Raw genomic sequence first — 21,582 nt, 5'->3', positions numbered from 1 at the left:
GGGAGCCGGGGTCCGGTTGCGATCCGCCTGTAAGGATAGTGGTGTTGCCATCTGACGGAGGGAGACCAGTGACAAAGTCCAGGGAGATATGGGACCAGGGGAGATGAGGAACAGGGAGTGGTTGAAGGATTTAGCCAGCTGGAGCTTGCCATGGAGTTTTGTTCTGTGCGCACACAGTGCAGGCGGCGACAAATGCTGAGACGTCCAGAACCATGGTGGGCCACCAAAAACGTTGGCTGATGAAAGCCAGGGTCCGACGGGAGCCGGGATGACAGGTGAGTTTAGAGGAATGGGCCCATTCCAGGACTGGGTACCGGGCCGAATCTGGTACGAACATCCGGTTAGCCGGCCCGCAGAAGGACGTCCCAGGGCAGGCTGCGCCGCCTTAAGGCAATGTGCGTGGCAGAACGGGCTCCAACCCAGGATGGAACCAGTATCCCAGTCGATCAGGGGGTTGTGCCTCTGAAGCCATGAAAATCCCAAAACCACAGGTGATTGCCCAACACTCGCAGGTTCATGGGAACCGTACTGTGAGTGACCCTCCCAATGGAGTGTCCGTCCAAAGCTCTGGTGTCCATGGGAATGGAGAGGAGTTGAGTAGAGATACCCAGCTCAGATACCAGGGTAGCGTCCATGAAGCTCTCGTCAGCCCAAGAGTCAATGAGCACCCGGAGAGATTTTGACCGGTCACACCACAGCAGGATAGCGTGGAGAGGAGTGTGAGTAATGGGAGTTTGGAGACTCCCTGTATGGCCCATCAGTGTACCCTTACCTACCGATGAGTCTGGTCTTTTGCTGGACAGGTGGATATGTAATGTCCTGAAGTCCCACAATACAGGCAACTGTTGGAGCTCAGCCTGCGTAAACGTTCACTAGGAGACAATCTAGCCGTGCCCAGTTGCATTGGCTCAGGAGGAGATGAGTCGCCAGTCCCCAGTGATCCCTGAGGGGGCTCGGGTGATTTCGGATTCTCTCAGGAATGCAGGCATCGAGGACTTCCAGGGTTCTTCGGAGGCGAGGGAGAAACCGTGGACGAGTGAGTGTGACTGAGAACAGACCTCTCCCTCCTGCGTTCCTGTAGGCGCCCATCGATCCTTATAATAATAATAATAATAATAAGCCATTTAGCAGACGCTTTTATCCAAAGCGACTTACAGTCATGCGTGCATACATTTTTGTGTATGGGTGGTCCCGGGGATCGAACCCACTACCTTGGCGTTACAAGCGCGTGCTCTACCAGCTGAGCTACAGAGGACCACGGTCAAGGCTATGAGGCAGTCGAGGTCCCTGGGTAACTCCCGGGCTGTGAGTTGGTCTTTGATTTCCTCCAATAATCCATGAAGGAAGGTGTCGAACAGGGACTCCGGGTTCCAGGCACTCTCGGCGGCCAGCATACGAAAGTCTACCACGTAGTCTGCCACACTGCAAGCAGAGGTTCGCAATCCAAGGCAGAGTCAACAAGGAACAGAATGGCGGGCAGGCAGAAAGGTTGGAACCGGGAAGACTAGAAAACCAAACTAGAGAGAAGGTAACACACGGAAAACACGCTGGGATGACTTGACGAGACGAACTGGCAACAGACAAACAGAAAACGCAGGTATAAATACACAGGGGATAATGGGGAAAAATGGGAGACACTTGGTGGGGGGTGGAGACAAGCACAAGACAGGTGAAACAGATCAGGGTGAAACACATCATTGAAATATTTCCTTTTCTCCTAGTCAGCCAGTTGTACAAAGAGCTATCACTCAACAGGGCCAGTCGAAGCGAGTTCTGCCACGACTACAGTCTCTCGAGAAGCTAACATTCTCTCCATCTCACTCCATCCCTCTCTCTCTCTGTCTCTCTCAGTAGAGCTGTGTCTCTCAAGAATTGTAAATAGCAGAAAGCAGCCTTGGACTGGTTAATCCACTTCTGGGTACTGGCAGAACTGTAGAATTAAGGGTTTCAGATCAGGATTCTAGAACCTTGGTTAACGAAAGGGGCAGGTCACAAAAACATAGCACTGACGGCAATATGATAGTTATGGATTAGTGACGGATCTGTAGCGCATTGTTCTAATAAGAGAGGTACTAAACTCAGCTGACCCTTTGCAGACATGAACACAAACCAGATGGAGTTAGAATTCTCAGGCACATTAAGTATTTCCAAAGGTTGAGAAAAGCACCAACAATATGCTAAGAGCCATTCAGACATCACATCACAGTTATTACAGGCTTTGTGAGTACAAAAATGTTTTACTCATAATTCTGCTGCTTACATTTACATTTTAGTCATTTAGCAGGCGCTCTTATCCAGAGCGACTTACAGGTAGTGAGTGCATACATACATATTTTTTTTTTAGGTGACTTTCCTTCTTACAATGTGGAGTTCTTGGAGACGTAGTGGAAAGCACTACAGATGTAGGATCTTAATTTGATTACCCTGTTGCAGGATAACTTTCCTGCAACACAGGACATGTAAAACTTGTATTCTATTTGAGGTTTAAAAAGGCTTCTGAAGTTTTGTAATTTCCACTTTGAAATTTAGAAAAATGTATTAAACCCTACAAAAATAGCCATTAATTATCATCCACATAATAATTCACATTTCCTGTTGCTGCAGGATTATTTTCCTTCTGTAGCAAACTGGCTCAAATTAAGATCCTACATCTGTAGATACAAACCAATAATATTACAGTATCAGTGTTGACATTTCGCATGCCCTGCCTGTGTTCCCTCCATTAATGCAACAAGGCCCCCTGCCCTGACCAGTAATATCCTGCGTTACATTTGGCCTAGAGGCAGTTTAGTAACCTAGGGGGGTAGCGGACTAGGTGTAATACGGTCATCTTTATTTAGTCTGGCAGTGTTGATACCCCCATCTCATAAAGATCTCTGGGCCTGGCATACTGTAATTGAATGATGTTGTCAAGATTGATGGACGATGTGAAGAAAAAAACGTGGGATCAGTTTCATTAAAGCCAGCTCAGGCGAAGCGTGCCGCTCTGGGAGGAGGAGCAGAGATTAGCTGCTCGGCAGAGGAATGGCAGAGATGTATACCGTGGCGTTGAAAAACTAAGATGCATTCGCTTTGAATTAAAAATAGTAGACAAACAAATGGTGGAAGTGTATCTGATGTAGATTATAAAGAAATGACTAAACATTTATCTCAACACCTTGGGGTGTTTCACGTGTGGCAGATTGGGTCAGTGAGTTTGTGGGAGGTTGTTATGTTACACCAGGCAGAGCTAGCTATGTGGAAAGTATTATTCATGGCGTGCACTGTTTTTACTGATGGCCGTTTCTAAAAGTAACAGCACACAGAGGCACAGTGACTACATACATGATTAAATATAGGTATCAGCATGCCATTAATAATAACAATTTTCTCCACTGTAATGTGAAGCAGCATGACTAACTCAGTCTCCTCCATTGTGATTCCAGGCTGAACCCAAAGAGCCGCACCAGTATCCCAACGAGGTATGGATGTGTTCTTCACACCCTTTCGTCACTAACCAATGACACAAATCTATCACAAATTACAAGATCATTCAGTCATGATGTGTCTGTGCCGTCACAATAACAAATCACCTAGCATCAGTACTGCAAGTTCTTACCAGTTCCAACTCCCCCAATACATACTGAGCTACAGTGGGGAAAAAAAGTATTTAGTCAGCCACCAATTGTGCAAGTTCTCCCACTTAAAAAGATGAGAGAGGCCTGTAATTTTCATCATAGGTACACGTCAACTATGACAGACAAAATGAGAAAAATCTTTTTCCAGAAAACCACATTGTAGGATTTTTTATGAATTTATTTGCAAATTATGGTGGAAAATAAGTATTTGGTCACCTACAACCAAGCAAGATTTCTGGCTCTCACAGACCTGTAACTTCTTTAAGAGGCTCCTCTGTCCTCCACTCGTTACCTGTATTAATGGCACCTGTTTGAACTTGTTATCAGTATAAAAGACACCTGTCCACAACCTCAAACAGTCACACTCCAAACTCCACTATGGCCAAGACCAAAGAGCTGTCAAAGGACACCAGAAACAAAATTGTAGACCTGCACCAGGCTGGGAAGACTGAATCTGCAATAGGTAAGCAGCTTGGTTTGAAGAAATCAACTGTGGGAGCAATTATTAGGAAATGGAAGACATACAAGACCACTGATAATCTCCCTCGATCTGGGGCTCCACGCAAGATCTCACCCGTGGGGTCAAAATGATCACAAGAACGGTGAGCAAAAATCCCAGAACCACACGGGGGGACCTAGTGAATGACCTGCAGAGAGCTGTGACCAAAGTAACAAAGCCTACCATCAATAACACACTACGCCGCCAGGGACTCAAATCCTGCAGTGCCAGACGTGTCCCCCTGCTTAAGCCAGTACATGTCCAGGCCCGTCTGAAGTTTGCTAGAGTGCATTTGGATGATCCAGAAGAGGATTGAGAGAATGTCATATGGTCAGATGAAACCAAAATATAACTTTTTGGTAAAAACTCAACTCGTCGTGTTTGGAGGACAAAGAATGCTGAGTTGCATCCAAAGAACACCATACCTACTGTGAAGCATGGGGGTGGAAACATCATGCTTTTGGGCTGTTTTTCTGCAAAGGGACCAGGACGACTGATCCGTGTAAAGGAAAGAATGAATGGGGCCATGTATCGTGAGATTTTGAGTGAAAACCTCCTTCCATCAGCAAGGGCATTGAAGATGAAACGTGGCTGGGTCTTTCAGCATGACAATGATCCCAAACACACCGCTCGGGCAACGAAGGAGTGGCTTCGTAAGAAGCATTTCAAGGTCCTTGAGTGGCCTAGCCAGTCTCCAGATCTCAACCCCATAGAACATCTTTGGAGGGAGTTGAAAGTCCGTGTTGCCCAGCGACAGCCCCAAAACATCACTGCTCTAGAGGAGATCTGCATGGAGGAATGGGCCAAAATACCAGCAACAGTGTGTGAAAACCTTGTGAAGACTTACAGAAAACGTTTGACCTGTGTCATTGCCAACAAAGGGTATATAACAAAGTATTGAGAAACTTTTGTTATTGACCAAATACTTATTTTCCACCATAATTTGGAAATAAATTCAATAAAAATCCTACAATGTGATTTTCTGGATTTTTTTCCCTCATTTTGTCTGTCATAGTTGACGTGTACCTATGATGAAAATTACAGGCCTCTCATCTTTTTAAGTGGGAGAACTTGCACAATTGGTGGCTGACTAAATACTTTTTTCCCCCACTGTATAATTAAAATGCACCCTGATCTTTGCTCACAATCAGATATATTGTATTGCAGATGTCATCAAACCACGACAACTCTAGTCTAATGGGAATTGCCATAGTTTATTTGCGTATAAAGCCAACAAAAAACAACAAAGAACAACCAAGTTCCAGCTGATGCTTAGCTTAGTTCCAGCTGATGCTTAGTTCCAGCTGATGCCTGTATGCAGCCTGTACAGTTTGCCTCACGTCCCTGCACTCACTGAGCCACTGTCCACTAGATACTGGATATAGTATAGCCACTCCATGTAGTCGCTGACAGTCTAGTCACCGTGGATGTTGTGTATGTGTCTCTCAGCCCAGCCTCACCCAGCCCCACCTCACCGCGCTCCCCCTCCTGGCCGATGTTCTCTGCACCATCCAGCCCCCAGCCAGCCTCCTCCACCTCCAGTGACTCCTCCCCCATCAGGTCTGTCACCACGGCCGCCCAACACGCCAGCTTCGCTTGCACCACCTACTCACAATGCCAATTCTGGAGCTTTGCGCCGCCTCACTGCTGCACCCCCTCTGCCCCTCCCCCACCACCATGCATGATTACTGACAGACACTTCCTGATCACCCTGAGAGGCTTAACCTGTTCACACTATCATGCCAATTTGAATTGCACTGTGCTAGCTCAGATTCATGTATTCCTCCCCAACAAGAATCCAGCAACTACGGCAGATGTGTAACCAGGCCAGCGCAGTACAGCTCAGCTCAGTGGTGTGAAAAGGGTATAAGTAAGGTGGATCACAGGCTCATCTTTGGTTGATTCAGGATACAGCCAGTCTATCAGACTTCCAAAGATTGTTATGCATGTAGCCAGGTAATTCAGATAAACTCCAGATTAGAAATACCTTGAGTCAGGTCTAGACAGGTTCAGAATAACCATGGGCCTTTTTTGGGGAGCTGTGTAAATATAATATAATATAATATAATATATAATAATAAATATGTCGGAAAATCAGTGTACTGATTGTAACACCTGCTGCCAGATTTATAACATATTCGTTGCTGCATTTTGCTTTACAACGACACATTTCCTTGTCCAACTATATAAATGTATTTATACAGCTGATGATTATAAGGGAAAAGTGAATTCTAGGCACACAGAGACTTTCCATATGGGAGCAATGATGATGTTATGAGGTACTCTGGGACAGTTGGAGCTTCACCTGTCGTTGCTCCCAAGAGACAGTTAGGAGTGGTGGGACACTCAAAGTGCTCAATGTGATATCCTGGTGAGTTGGATTATGACATGTTATTTTCCCTCCCCCTCTGTAGCGTCCCAGGCAGGAAGGCTAGGGCCCTCTACGCCTGCAAGGCCGAGCACCACTCTGAGCTCTCATTCATCGCAGGGACCACCTTTGAAAATGGTGAGTACGGACTGTGACTCTTAAATAACCGTGTCACAATCCCAAAATATTTCTAAAAACCTGTCTTTGCTTTGTCATTATGGGGTATTGTGTGTAGATTGATGAGGGGGAAAAAAACTATTTAATCCATTTTAGAATAAGGCTGTAACGTAACAAGATGTGGAAAAAGTCAAGGGGTCTGAATACTTTCCGAAGGCACTGTAAGGTTTTAGAACAATAATAGGTCTACCATCCCACATGTTTCACCCCTAGACCCTAGACCCTACACCCTAGACCAGGGTTCTTCAATTCCGGTCCTGGAGGGCCGAAACACCTCTGTTTTTCATCCTCTCCTTCTATTCAGGGTCTAATTCAGACCTGGGACACCAGGTGAGTGCAATTAACTACCAGGTAGAAATAAAAAACAGAAGTGTTTCGCCCCTCCAGGACCGGAATTGAAGAACCCTGCCCTACACCCTATGCCCTAGACCCTATGCCCTAGACCCTATGCCCTAGACCCTATGCCCTAGACCCTATGCCCTAGACCCTAGACCCTATGCCCTTGTGGAGATCTGAGAGGATTTGGTTGGTAGAAGCAATATGGTGAAACTTCCACCTAGCCTATCAGAGGGCAAGGTGGAGCTATTGCCAGATTGGTTGCACCTGTCAAATCCTTTTCAGATCTCCACAAGGGCATAGGGTCTAGGGCATAGGGTCTAGGGCATAGGGTCTAAGGTGTAGGGTCTAGGGGTGAAACATGTGGGATGGTAGACCTATTATTATTCTAAAACCTTACAGTGCCTTCGGAAAGTATTCAGACCCCTTGACTTTTTCCACATTTTGTTACGTTACAGCCTTATTCTAAAATGGATTAAATTGTTTTTCCCCCTCATCAATCTACACACAATACCCCATAATGACAAAGCAAAGACAGGTTTTTAGAAATGTTAGCAAATTTATTTTAAATAAAACACTGAAATATAACATTTACATACTGTAAGTATTCAGACCCTTTACTCACTACTTTGTTGAAACACCTTTGGCAGCGATTACAGCCTAGAGTCTTCTTGGATATGACGCTACAAGCTTGGCACACCTGTGTTTGGGGAGTTTCTCCCATTCTCCTCTGCAGATCTTCTCAAGCTCTGTCAGGTTGGATGGGGAGCGTCGCGGCACAGCTATTTTCAGGTCTCTCCAGAGATGTGGGCTCTGGCTGGGCCACTCAAGGACATTCAGAGACTTATCACGAAGCCACTCCTGCTTTGTCTTGGCTGTGTGCTTAGGGTTGTTATCCTGTTGGAAGGTGAACCTTCGCCCCAGTCTGAGGTCCTGAGCGCTCTGGAGCAGGTTTTCATCAAGGATCTCTGTACTTTGCTCCGTTCATCTTTCCCTCGATCCTGACTAGTCTCCCAGTCCCTGCCGCTGAAAAACATCCCCACAGCATGATGCTGCCACCACCATGCTTCCCCGTAGGGATGGTGCCAGGTTTCCTCCAGATGTGACGCTTGGCATTCAGGTCAAAGAGTTCAATCTTGGTTTCATCAGACCAGAGAATCTTGTGGTCTGATGTGCCTTTTGGCAAACTCCGAGCAGGCTGTCATGTGCCTTTTACTGAGGGGTGGCTTCCGTCTGGTCACTCTACCATAAAGGCCTAATTGGTGGAGTGCTGCAGAGATGGTTGTCCTTCTGGAAGGTTCTCCCATCTCCACAGAGGAACTCTGGAGCTCTGTCAGAGTGACCATCGGGTTCTTGGTCACCTCCCTGACCAAGGCCCTTCTCCCCCAATTGCTCAGTTTGGCCGGGCGGCCAGCTCTAGGAAGAGTCTTGGTGGTTCCAAACTTCTTCCATTTAAAAATGATATAGGTCACTGTGTTTTTGTGGACCTTCAACGCTGCAGAAATTTTTTGGTACCCTTCCCCAGATCTGTGCCTCGACACAATCCTGTCTCGGAGCTCTACGGACAATTCCTTCGACCTCATGGCTTGGTTTTTGCTCTGACATGCACTGTCAACTGTGGGACCTTATATAGACAGGTGTGTGCCTTTCCAAATCATGTACAATGAAATGAATTTACAACAGGTGGACTCCAATCAAGTTGTAGAAACATCTCAAGGATGATCAATGGAAACATGATGCACCTGAGCTCAATTTCGAGCCTCATAGCAAAGGGTCTGAATACTTATGTAAATAAGGTAGTTCTATTTATATATTTTTAATATACATTTGCAAACATTTATAAAAACCTGTTTTCACTTTGTCATTATGGGGTATTGTGTGTAGATTGATGAGGATTTGTATTTATTTAATCCATTTTAGAATAAGGCTGTAAAATGTGGAAAAAGTCAAGGGGTCTGAATATTTTCCGAATGCACTGGTCACATTGGTCACATGAGAAATTAGCCAGGGGTTTTCTCTGACCTGTAAACGCTGCATATGTCGGCTCTATCGGAAATGACCTTTGTATTTCTATCGCAGAATCTGTAACGCTTCAGCTTTACAGATTGAATAGAGCCGTTAGAGTTTGATTAGCTGAGAAGGAGATTTGGCTCTCAAGAATAAGGGTGACATTTACTGTAGACAGAGCAGCCAATTGAGCGAGGTGGCTTATAGATTAAAACTGTTATGAAGATTTTCTAAAATACACTGTCTGAATGTCCAAGCCCAGTGTAGCCTGTCTTCACACATCTCTTAGTACCAGAAGGATTATAGTGCATGTCTGGTTAGGTCCAGGGTCTGATGCTCTGGGAACAGCAGAGTTTAGCAGCGTGGGAATCAGCCACACAACCACCCAGGTTGCTGAGGGGCAGGAAGAAAGAAGAAAGAAGAAAAATACTTGTATGAGGCCCTGGTCAAAAGTAGTGCACTATACAGTACCAGTCGAAAGTTTGGACACACCTCCTCATTCCAGGGTTTTTCTTTGTTTTTACTATTTTCTACATTGTAGAATAATAGTGAAGACGTCAAAACTATGAAATAACACACATGGAATCATGTAGTAACCAAAAAAGGTGTTCAACAAATCAAAATACATTTTATATTTGAGATTCTTCAAAGTAGCCACCCTTTGCCTTGATGACAGCTTTGCACACTCTTGGCATTCTCGCAACCAGCTTCATGAGGTAGTCACCTGGAATGCATTTAAATTAACAGGTGTGCCTTGTTAAAAGTTAATTTGTGGAATTTCTTCCCTTCTTAATGCGTTTGAGCCAATCAGTTGTGTTATGGGGGGTATACAGAAGATAGCCCTACTTGGTAAAAGACCAAGTCCATATTATGTCAAGAACAGCTCAAATAAGCTGTTTTCCTAAGCTTTCCTAGCTACAGTTCCTAGCTACCAAAACAATACTAGGGGCGCTATTAAATCTGTAAAGCGTTACAGATTACCTTTACATTTCTATCGCGCAATTTCTGATTGAGGTGACATATGCAGCGTTTACTGTGAAATGTTATTGCCTTAAAATTTCAATTAAGCCATGACGCTGAACTTCCGCGATACCCATTGAATAGTCAGTAAGGTCAGTCAAGACCATATCAAAGAGTTCTCACACTCACTTATGTGCAGAAGTTATCTTCTCAACTCTCTGAGTAACCTGTCATTTATCAGTGCCTATATTTTGTTTATAGTTCAAAATGTTTTAGAAACAATATAGAAAGCACAGACCTATGGACTGATACATTTACAATCATTAATGTCATTGCAATCTTATGTAAATTGTATCTACAGCCAGCCCGTAATGGTGCTTCAGGTTTTCACACATCATACTAGCTTGGGTTATTTCAGGCAGAGGGTGGCTTGGGGTATCAGTGCTGCTAGGGGTCACGGTTGCACACTGGGGTCTTGTTCATCTTATACCTCCTTCTCAAGGAGGTACGCAGCGGTGTGTGTCACCCCCCTCTCCGATTGTACCCATAGCCACCAGAGTGCAACTGTCCCAGCTGTCAGTAGCCACTCACCATATGGGTCTCTGCTTTCAAATAGGGACTCTGTTCCGTTGGACAACATGAGAGGCAGTTAACGGTTGAGAACAGCTCAGCTATGTGCATCTGTCTCTCATCCCTCAGTTCATCCCTCCAGGGAGCCTGGCTGGCTGGAAGGCACCCTGGACGGCAGGATGGGCCTGATCCCGGAGAACTATGTGGAATTTGTTTAGCCCTGGACTAGGACTGGACTGAACTGGAGTGACTACGCAGCTGCACTGTGAACCTGCAGCTTATTGGAAGAGTCTGGAGCACAGAGGGCTTCCTGCTGTGCATGGTCATGAATCTGGAATTCAGAAGCAGACTGGTGTGTGTGTGTGTGTGTGTATTGCATTGTTGCTACAAAGGCTCATTCCCCTGTTCAGACAATCCTTATTTCATTGAATTGCACTGTCACTGCTTTTAGTGTCTTCTATCATCTGTTGGAACTTTGGAAGATGTTTCCATTTTGAGGCGGGAAAAAAGTAATTGGTCTGAGGTTTGGACTGCAGTCCAACTTCTCTTCCAGTGTACTGTCTGTAGGAATGGGGCGGCTGGTAGCCTAGCGGTTAAGAGCGTTGGCCCAGTAACCAAAAGGTCACTGGTTAGAATCCACAATCTGACTAGGTGAAAAACCTGTTGTGCCCTTGAGCAAGGCACTTAACCCTAATTGCTCCTGTAAGTCTCTCTGGATAAGAGTGTCTACTAAAATGTCAAATGTAACAATGAATGGAGTTGATTGTGTGGGGTTCTTTCATCTCTAAATGATGGGGGGGGGGGTATTTTTCAGCGAGTATTGCTGTAAATGTGAGCGCTTTCTGCCTTGCCATGGCAACCCGGTATTCCCCTAGACAAGACAGAACACAACTGCTGTTTACCTACCTGTACAGTACCGAGGTGGGAGCATCCTGAATGTCTTAACTCCCAGTTAGACACATTTTAATAGCTTTTTTTTGTTTTTTGCTCAGAACTACTAGGTGAAATTGTCTCCATAAACCTGTTAACTGAACTGTTTTCATTAAAATCTTAACAGGTAAAGGAGAGAGTGTAAAAAATGTTTTAATGTGAAACTAGACCACTTATGTTATTTATATACATTTTCAAAGCTGAGATCTGAACTGTATTCTTTGAGTGTATTAACATTGTAAATACATTACATTTGATAAAGGTATCATTTCAGTATCACATTTTATATTTTGTATTGTAGCATACTAACTTTTGCATCTTAGTTGCTTCATTTTTTGTGTCATTTATTTCACGTCCATTGGGAGCCTTAATATTCTTCCTGATCAAATGAATCATGAACAAGGTTGTACAGAATATAATCTATTAAAGATCAACTTTGAACTCGCAGAGCTGTCCTAGTTTATTGATGTCTCAATGCCTTGGATTTTATAGACCTGTTCTGAGCAGTGGCGTGTAGCCATGGATGCCAAGGGAAGCCAAGGGAAGCCAGGCTTCACACACATTTATTTTTATTTTTACATTATTTACATTTAGTCTCTGTCTTTCATAATTTTCCTTCAGTTCACAAGAGGCTGAGTATCTCACAGGAGAAAGCAACCGAGCGAGCAAAACAGCGCCCCTCTGTCTCTCTACGTGTAGGCCATATATCTGATGATGTCTGGTCCAAACGAGTATGACATTGTTGCCGTCCGTAGCGTTGAAGCCAAGGGAAGCCAGCAAGCATCTGGCCTCCCTTGACCAAAAAAATATATATATATATATTTTTGCCAATCAGCGTTGAGCTAAACTGAGCGATCAACTGTGAATGGTCCTGGAGCAACAAAAAAAAAAAAGTCAACCGAAGCCAGCTTGGATTTGGCGTCACTCCTATCAAATCCCATTGAGAGCATACATCAGACAGAAAAACTTGAATTGTTGCATCTCGTGTTGTCCTCCGACGGCTAGCTAGCCAGCTAGCTAAAATAGGCCCTTTCCTAAATTAGCCATGGATGGAGATAGGGATTTGGACATGTGGATTTACTTCATTCTCCGTACTGGCCAATGATTATAACGGCGATTCTGATCCAACCATTCATTCATACATTGTTGTGCCCCTGGCCTGAGAGGATGGAAGTTCAATATGTAGCTAGATGTAGAAGGCTAACAAAAAAATGAAAGCATGTACTGTATGACAGAGTGATAGAACGTTTCGTCAACATGAAAGAGAGGAGGATGGCATTGGCGTTTCCCTACAATTAGGGTGAGTCAACATGTTTTTCTACTTGCACGAACACACAGAAATCAGAACCATGGACAGCCACATTATTTCATTTATGTTGATTTAACTAAATTGTTTTGGTATTATTTAGTTGTCACTGTATTAGACTAAGCAGAGGTGATTTGATTATGTTGAAATTGAAATGGTGCTGAAATAGTGGAGGCAGCTGCTGTTTTCTTTGCGACTTGCGGTAACTCTCCGTGGTTCTAAATTCTAATTTTGCATCATACTGTGGTATACTGTCTGATTATACCACAGCTGTCAGCAAATCAGCATCCAGGTCTCAAACTACCCGGTTTATAATCCGTTACCTTGCTCCAGATGTACTCCTGAGTGGCGCAGTGGTCTAAGGCACTGCATCGCAGTGCTAACTGTGCCGCTAGAGATCCTGGTTCGAATCCAGGCTCTGTCGCAGCCGGCCGCGACCGGGAGACTCATGGGCGGCGCACAATTGGCCCAGCGTCGTCCAGGGTAGGGGAGGGAATGGCCGGCAGGGATGTAGCTCAGTTGATAGAGCATGGCGTTTGCAACGCCAGGGTTGTGGGTTCGATTCCCCCGGGGGGCCAGTATAAAAAAAATAAAAAATAAAGATTTATTCACTAAACTGTAAGTCGCTCTGGATAAGAGCGTCTGCTAAATGACTAAAATGTAAATGTAAATAACACACCTATCCATGACCTCAGTGACTTCAAACCAGCTATGTTAGCAACGTAAGCCCTTTAGAAGTTGAACACAGAGGATAGGCTTACGGTCATTTCTCAAATATTTCCTCAAGTGGTGAACAGGTTCCCAGCTCCAGAAAGTTTGACAGGGAGTCAAAACATTTTCATACTATAGAGTGATATGGAAATTGTAAATTGTCTTTGAAGTTCCTGTGAACCTTTATGTCTGACATACAGTTAAGACACATTTGTAGACCTTAGAAATGACTTGAGAAACCCTTTATTTATTGAACAGGTTTATCTGGACAAACATTTGATAATCATCTAGGACAGGGCTCTCCAACCCTGTTCCTAGAGAACTACCATCCTGTAGGTTCACTTCAACCCTCATCTAGCACACCTGATTCTAATAATTAGCTGGTTGAAAAGCTGAATCAGGTTGGTTCCAACTGGGGTTGGAGTGAAAACCTACAGGAGGGTGAGCTCTCCAGGAACAGGGTTAGACAGCCCTGATCTAGGAGGTCATGAAGTGAAACTAGAGCACCCAACCAAAGAACTACAGACATTTTAGTCCAACATTTAATCAAATAGGTGAAGATATTGACATTGACTACAGAAGAGGGGTAATACAGCGGTAATACAAACTATTTTTTAAACAAATAGACAATGTATATTCTTTACATTTGGATTACATGTACAGAACTGAAATACAAACAAAACAGACCTTAATGAAAGCCATATACCAGTGAAATATGATCTGCCCTTAATCTTTAAAGATAATATTTGCATGTATTTTATACAAAAAATAGACTCTCTCAACCAGTAGGACGTTGAGATGAGGTAGTGAATTAACAAATAGTTGTAGATTTTTGCTGTTTGTGGTGCGTAGACCAAAATATCAATCTGAAATCAATGGGAAATGAGGCAGGTCAGTACTTAGTGTTTGCAGTGAAAGACTATCATTTCCTTTGTTTCACTGCAAAGACTGAGTACAGACCTACCTCATTTCCTATTCATTATGAAACGTGGGAGTGCAAATTCTCTGGTAGATTACTTTCACACACAGTTTTTACCTTTTTTAAAATGTATTTTTAAATGACTGGTTAATCCTCACAGCAATATACAAGAGACCAAAGCCTAGACCATTACAAAATATATTTTAAAATAGGTACTATAATTGGATAATAAGTGCTACTGTAAATGTAACTGGCTGCTTGAATACTTCTGTTCTCTGCTTTGGCAACTCCGTTGCACTATACAAAATATACTCCAGTCCTTCATCCCCTCCCAAAACCCATATTTTTAGATTTTCTAAAACAAAGTGGTCTTTCATATAATCTTTCCCATTGATTTATAGAATTTATATTTAGTCAGACAACATATTTTAACACTTTCTAAGTACATATGCAATACATTTATCTTTGTCAAACACAAACCAACAAACAGAAAAATAAAACAATTACCGTCTTACTCATCAAATGTACAAAAAGACAGTACAATTATTCATATCAAAGAGGATCAAACTGATATTCAAAATTACTGAAAATATTGTTGTTTTAAAATAAATCAATTTTCAAAAGCATTGACAGTTAAGTTTTCCTGAATTTAAACCCACATTTTTGTATGGCTCTCTGTCTCCCTTTCGCAAGGCCTTAAGTGAAACTTCAGTTTGAAAAAAAACTAATTAGTATAGGAATATACAGGTATTCTGTCAAAAGTTGTCATGAAACATGTATTAATCAACACTGCTTCAATTTCAGGGGATATGTTACCCTATGTACATCTACGGCAATGCAGTGATCATTAGGATATGATCAAGCTGGTTTGACCAATTGAAGACCAGAACAGAGACAGTCCACTAACACAATGTGAAAGTAAACCAAAATATGTCAATCTGCAGAGAGCAGCACCAGGGGATTCATCTCACGTGGTCATTCCATCAGTCTAACTGAAAGGATGACTACATGAAGTAGTTAGCCCACATGGCTGCCATTTTGTTTAACTAACCTGGCCTAATGATTACGAAGAAGGAGCTAAGAAGTGAGAATGAAACAATTCTGAGCGCAAGTAGCAAGCCTTTTAGCAATGTTTCTGCACTTGACTCCAAAAGCCATTTTACTTGTATGTCGTTTTATGGCTTTTACATGGCATAAGCTGATGTGTGTGGTGAGTACCTCAAATGAGAGAATGACTTCTAGCAGGGACGGGGGAACTCCCTTTTCACAGGGCAATGTGCTGGTCACCATACTTTGATAGCATTACAAAATACCATTGCAACTTCAAGAGTCTCAGAGTACAAGTATACAAAATGGCTTGAAAACATCTACATGTTCTTGTGAATAACAATCAATACTTGTATTCCTCATTAGCTGGTGTACTTAACATTTTTACCCAATAGTCTTTTTATAAATGAGCACCCTGAAGCATAGAATAATGGGAGGACAGAAAACAATGACAGTTCTGCTTTCTTTCCATTTCATATTATGAATAAAAATTAACAAAGAATATGCGGTTTGGCACTAGAATAATACATACAGGTGACTGTAAAAGGGGCCAAACTTAAGAGCTTGTGACATTTAACATAATTTGTTTGCAACTCCCAGAGAATAGTGACTGTGCGTATGCTCTCTAAAATTCTGCTTGACAGATCTTGAAAAATAGGGTTGTGACGATTTTGAAATAAATACATACGTTTTCATATCATATGAACAAACAAACTTGTTCAGGTCATTACTTTCTATCCTTTTCACTCACAGACACACAGATACTCACATATACTCACAGATACACACAGACAATCATATCATCATTAGCCACTGCTGCAAACCCCAATCCCATCTCCCTAGACCAACGCTGGCATTTTCATTTAGCTCGCAAATCAAGGACGGTGTTAATATGAAGTGAGTCCTCCCTTTAACATGAAGACTTAACCTATTACACCATACATGTTGATCTGATGTTTCACCTATAACAAATGTGAATCTTTTTTTTCTCCACTGTTGAATTTATGACGTTCTGTATGCGACATAAGCTCAGACATGGGCAGGAACCTATCATGATGACTGTAGGATAAATTATCCTTAAGAATCATTAATACCACAAAAAGCATTATTGATGCTTTTGAGTATAACAACTACTGAAAGGTTGCAGAGAATGAAATTGGACATTATGTTGGATTTCATTACCTTATGTAAGGAGCTCACTCTCGCTAGTTCACTTCTGGGGATCGTTGAGCTGCCCACTTGAGAAACGAAACATGGCTGCTAAGAGAACAGAAACTGGCAGTGTGAATAACAGATAGAAATGCATACAAAGGTGTTTATATTAGATTCCTATGCAAAATACTTGCTTTTGACAGTTTGAGAAGAATGGCTATAGAGAGCCTGCAAAGCTAAACAAAAAAAGGCACGTTTTCCCTTCTCTGATAATCTTGTGTAAAAAACAATGAGTGGTGTGTGCATGCATAAAATCTATTGAAAATATTCCTTTCTCTTTTCGTTTGTAAAATTTTATTCCTCCAATCTCACAATAATCAAGTGTTTTGAAGTGATTCACAGTCTAAACACGATTCCAGAAAAAGTACAGTCCTTGTTTGATTCAGAAGGGTCAGTCTAGTTTGTACCCTGTTGCTCACTCTCAAAGTGTCATTCTCACTCTCTTTTGGAAGTTCTCCCTCTCTCCACCGGAGTCCTCTGGGGACCGATTCAGGTGCACACTCTCATTACATTAATCCATACTGGTGGGGGTCCTGGGTCATCTGCAGGGAAAACCGGCGGGGCTGGCTGGCGGGCGGGTGTGAGGGAGGGGAGGCTGGGATTTTAAGGCATTGTGTCATGGTTTAAGGCATGAAACAGAAGTGGCTTGACGCTCCCATCTTTGAATTTTGGTAACTGGTTGCTGATGATCTCGGCCAGCATCTCCGGGAACTCCACGCTCAGGGATTTATTCACAAATGTGTAGAAACAGATCTGCAGGAGGCCCCCCACTATCTGTGGAAACAACAGGGTATTTTTTTATAGTCGACTGCACATCATACATACTGGACCTCTGTAACAGGTTGATTTGTAGGTATGCTGACGAGTAGAAGAGCTGATAAGTATGTGTGTGTCTGTGTTGTGTATGAGCATACTCATTCATTTCATAGTATTTATTTAGGCAGGCTAGTCCGAGCAGTAACACTTGCCACTGTTTACCAGGAAGTCCTGGGTTCCATAAGTTCCTGGAAAACAGTGGCAAGTGTTGCTGAATGGTGTTGTGTTGCTGAATGGTGTTGTGTTGCTGTGGGAGCAGGCTGGGTTCAGCCTCAGCCTCACCTCCTGCATGGAGTCCAGTAGCTTAGTAAGTTGGTAGAACCTCTGCCAGTTCTGGCTGGAGTTCTCTTCCCGCTTGACAATGGCCTTCCCCAGCTCCTTGATGTAGGCCATGCGGATCTCATCAAACACAACCTGGCTCTTCAATCCATCCTTTGGTACTGTAGGCACAAGTGAAGGAGGGCAGGAGGGAGGGAGTAAAACAGGCATAAACAACCTCTTACTCATCATGTAATTAAGGCAGTGTACGTCACAGTCATTATAAAAAGCTTGGGATGTCAAGGACACAACCTCATTCAGTCTACCAACATTCACGCTAGACAATCTGACCTTCAGTTAGGCTAGGCCAGGAAGGAGTCTCTTTTGACCCAGAGAGTCTCCTAGTCTGAACACTGCCCATTATCCTGGCACTACGATCTCATACACACCACCCTCCCGTCCCGTCCCAACCACACTTAGGTCAATGGAAAATATGCAAAACCACAGGTAACATCAATGGGTTTTATGCTGTCCCATTCTTCCCTGATGAGAGCCAGATGAAGGACGTACCCTGGACTGAAGGCTTCTGGGATCTTGGACTGGGGCCCAGGCAAAACCGCACTCAATGGACAAGATATTATGCAAAACAACATAGGAGGGAAATTGTAAAATACTCTCCAATTGTCTTATCAGATGAGAGATACAAATTGGCTTGCCCCTGGTATACACTTTTTGGTTTGGATATATTGAGGTCCCTTTTCAAACATACAAGAGAAGTATATTATGCCTCTCCAGCGCAGAATAACTGACAAATCACTATTTTGATTTGAGAGAGCTACAATATGGCGTCATCCTCCAGCTAATAGCCTTCACCTACGTTTTCGAACTAATTAAAGATGCATTGAAGTAGCAGGCAATACTAACAGGAGATATGTCTATAGATGGGTAGTTACACTTCTCAAAAGTCACCAAATTGGTGTAACTTGGTCAGATTTTGGGGGGGATTTCACCAAAGTTTTAGATTGTATCGATTTAAACAAAAACTACATTGTACAACGCTCCACAATATGTACAGTGAGGGAAAAAAGTATTTGATCCCCTGCTGATTTTGTACGTTTGCCCACTGACAAAGACATGATCAGTCTATAATTTTAATGGTAGGTTTATTTGAACAGTGAGAGACGGAATAACAACAACAACATCCAGAAAAACGCATGTCAAAAATGTTATGAATTGATTTGCATTTTAATGAGGGAAATAAGTATTTGATCCCTCTGCAAAACATGACGTAGTACTTGGTGGCAAAACCCTTGTTGGCAATCACAGAGGTCAGACATTTCTTGAAGTTGGCCACCAGGTTTGCACACATCTCAGGAGGGATTTTGTCCCACTCCTCTTTGCAGATCTTCTCTAAGTCATTAAGGTTTCGAGGCTGATGTTTGGCAACTCGAACCTTCAGCTCCCTCCACATATTTTCTATGGGATTAAGGTCTGGAGACTGGCTAGGCCACTCCAGGACCTTAATGTGCTTCTTCTTGAGCCACTCCTTTGTTGCCATGGCCGTGTGTTTTGGGTCATTGTCATGCTGGAATACCCATCCACGACCCATTTTCAATGCCCTGGCTGAGGGAAGGATGTTCTCACCCAAGATTTAACGGTACATGGCCCCGTCCATCGTCCCTTTGATGCGGTGAAGTTGTCCTGTCCCCTTAGCAGAAAAACACCCCCAAAGCATAATGTTTCCACCTCCATGTTTGACGGTGGGGATGGTGTTCTTGGGGTCATAGGCAGCATTCCTCCTCCTCCAAACACGGCAAGTTGAGTTGATGCCAAAGAGCTCGATTTTGGTCTCATCTGACCACAACACTTTCACCCAGTTCTCCTCTGAATCATTCAGATGTTTATTGGCAAACTTCAGATGTGCTTTCTTAAGCAGGGGGACCTTGCGGGCGCTGCAGGATTTCAGTCCTTCACGGCGTAGTGTGTTACCAATTGTTTTCTTGATGACTATGGTCCCAGCTGCCTTGAGATCATTGACAAGATCCTCCCGTGTAGTTCTGGGCTGATTCCTCACCGTTCTCATGATCATTGCAACTCCACGAGGTGAGATCTTGCATGGAGCCCCAGGCCGAGGGAGATTGACAGGTCTTTTTTGTTTCTTCCATTTGCGAATAATCGCACCAACTGTTGTCACCTTCTCACCAAGCTGCTTGGCGATGGTCTTGTAGCCCATTCCAGCCTTGTGTAGGTCTACAATCTTGTCCCTGACATCCTTGGAGAGCTCTTTGGTCTTGGCCATGGTGGAGAGTTTGGAATCTGATTGATTGATTGCTTCTGTGGACAGGTGTGTTTTATACAGGTAACAAGCTGATTAGGAGCACTCCCTTTAAGAGTGTGCTCCTAATCTCAGCTTGTTACCTGTATAAAAGACACCTGGGAGCCAGAAATCTTTCTGATTGAGAGGGGGTCAAATACTTATTTCCCTCATTAAAATGCAAATCAATTTATAAAAATTTTGACATGCGTTTTTCTCCATTTTTTTGTTGTTATTCTGTCTCTCACTGTTCAAATAAACCTACCATTAAAATTATAGACTGATCATTTCTTTGTCAGCGGGCAAACGTACAAAATCAGCAGGGGATCAAATACTTTTTCCCCCTCACTGTATATACAGTGGGGAGAACAAGTATTTGATACACTGCCGATTTTGCAGGTTTTCCTACTTACAAAGCATGTAGAGGTCTGTAATGTTTATCATAGGTACACTTCAACTGTGAGAGACGGAATCTAAAACAAAAATCCAGAAAATCACATTGTATGATTTTTAAGTAATTAATTTGCATTTTATTGCATGACATAAGTATTTGATCACCTACCAACCAGTAAGAATTCCGACTCTCACAGACCTGTTAGTTTTTCTTTAAGAAGCCCTCCTGTTCTCCACTCATTACCTGTATAAAAGACACCTGTCCACACACTCAATCAAACAGACTCCAACCTCTCCACAATGGCCAAGACCAGAGAGCTGTGTAAGGACATCAGGGATACAATTGTAGACCTGCACAAGGCTGGGATGGGCTACAGGACAATAGGCAAGCAGCTTGGTGAGAAGGCAACAACTGTTGGCGCAATTATTCGGAAATGGAAGATGTTCAAGATAATGGTCAACCACCCTCGGTCTGGGGCTCCATGCAAGATCTCACCTCGTGGGGCATCAATGATCATGAGGAAGATGAGAGATCAGCCCAGAACTACACGGCAGGACCTGGTCAATGACCTGAAGAGAGCTGGGACCACAGTTTCAAAGAAAACCATTAGTAACACACTACGCCGTCATGGATTAAAATCCTGCAGCGCACGCAAGGTCCCCCTGCTCAAGCCAGCGCATGTCCAGGCCCGTCTGAAGTTTACCAATGACCATCTGGATGATCCAGAGGAGGAATGGGAGAAGGTCATGTGGTCAGATGAGACAAAAATAGAGCTTTTTGGTCTAAACTCCACTCGCCGTGTTTGGAGGAAGAAGAAGGATGAGTACAACCCCAAGAACACCATCCCAACCGTGAAGCATGGAGGTTGAAACATCATTCTTTGGGGATGCTTTTCTGCAAAGGGGACAGGACGACTGCACCGTATTGAGGGGAGGATGGATGGGGCCATGTATCGCAAGATCTTGGCCAACAACCGCCTTCCCTCAGTAAGAGCATTGACGATGGGTCGTGGCTGGGTCTTCCAGCATGACAACGACCCGAAACACACAGCCAGGGCAACTAAGGAGTGGCTCCGTAAGAAGCATCTCAAGGTCCTGGAGTGGCCTAGCCAGTCTCCAGACCTGAACCCAATAGAAAATCT

The 21,582-nt window shown here is 43.5% G+C and overlaps 2 protein-coding genes across 5 annotated transcripts in view; one reads left to right on the top strand and one right to left on the bottom strand.

Annotated features, from left to right (window-relative positions):
- LOC311142811 (rho GTPase-activating protein 26-like) overlaps window positions 1-11,911 on the top strand; it is a 137,096-nt gene extending 125,185 nt beyond the window's left edge. The window contains exons 21-24 of the mRNA XM_084178501.1: window positions 3,426-3,461; window positions 5,566-5,676; window positions 6,531-6,622; window positions 10,664-11,911. Of these exons, the coding sequence (XP_084034627.1) occupies window positions 3,426-3,461; window positions 5,566-5,676; window positions 6,531-6,622; window positions 10,664-10,752 (328 nt within the window). The 3' untranslated portion in view covers window positions 10,753-11,911. The remainder of the gene's footprint in view (window positions 1-3,425; window positions 3,462-5,565; window positions 5,677-6,530; window positions 6,623-10,663) is intronic.
- A 1,797-nt stretch (window positions 11,912-13,708) lies between these two features.
- LOC311142732 (glucocorticoid receptor) overlaps window positions 13,709-21,582 on the bottom strand; it is a 109,594-nt gene continuing 101,720 nt past the window's right edge. For all 4 annotated transcript variants that reach the window (XM_084178391.1, XM_084178392.1, XM_084178390.1 and 1 more), the window contains 2 exons: window positions 17,758-17,915; window positions 13,709-17,433 (listed from right to left, as the gene is read on the bottom strand). In XM_084178391.1, the coding sequence (XP_084034517.1) occupies window positions 17,263-17,433; window positions 17,758-17,915 (329 nt within the window). In that variant the 3' untranslated portion in view covers window positions 13,709-17,262. The remainder of the gene's footprint in view (window positions 17,434-17,757; window positions 17,916-21,582) is intronic.

Source organism: Coregonus lavaretus, assembly GCF_964263955.1.
Source record: "Coregonus lavaretus genome assembly, chromosome: 15".
Lineage (NCBI taxonomy): Eukaryota > Metazoa > Chordata > Actinopteri > Salmoniformes > Salmonidae > Coregonus > Coregonus lavaretus.
Note: the sequence above shows the minus strand (reverse complement) of the source record. Positions and strands in the feature narration are given on the sequence as shown.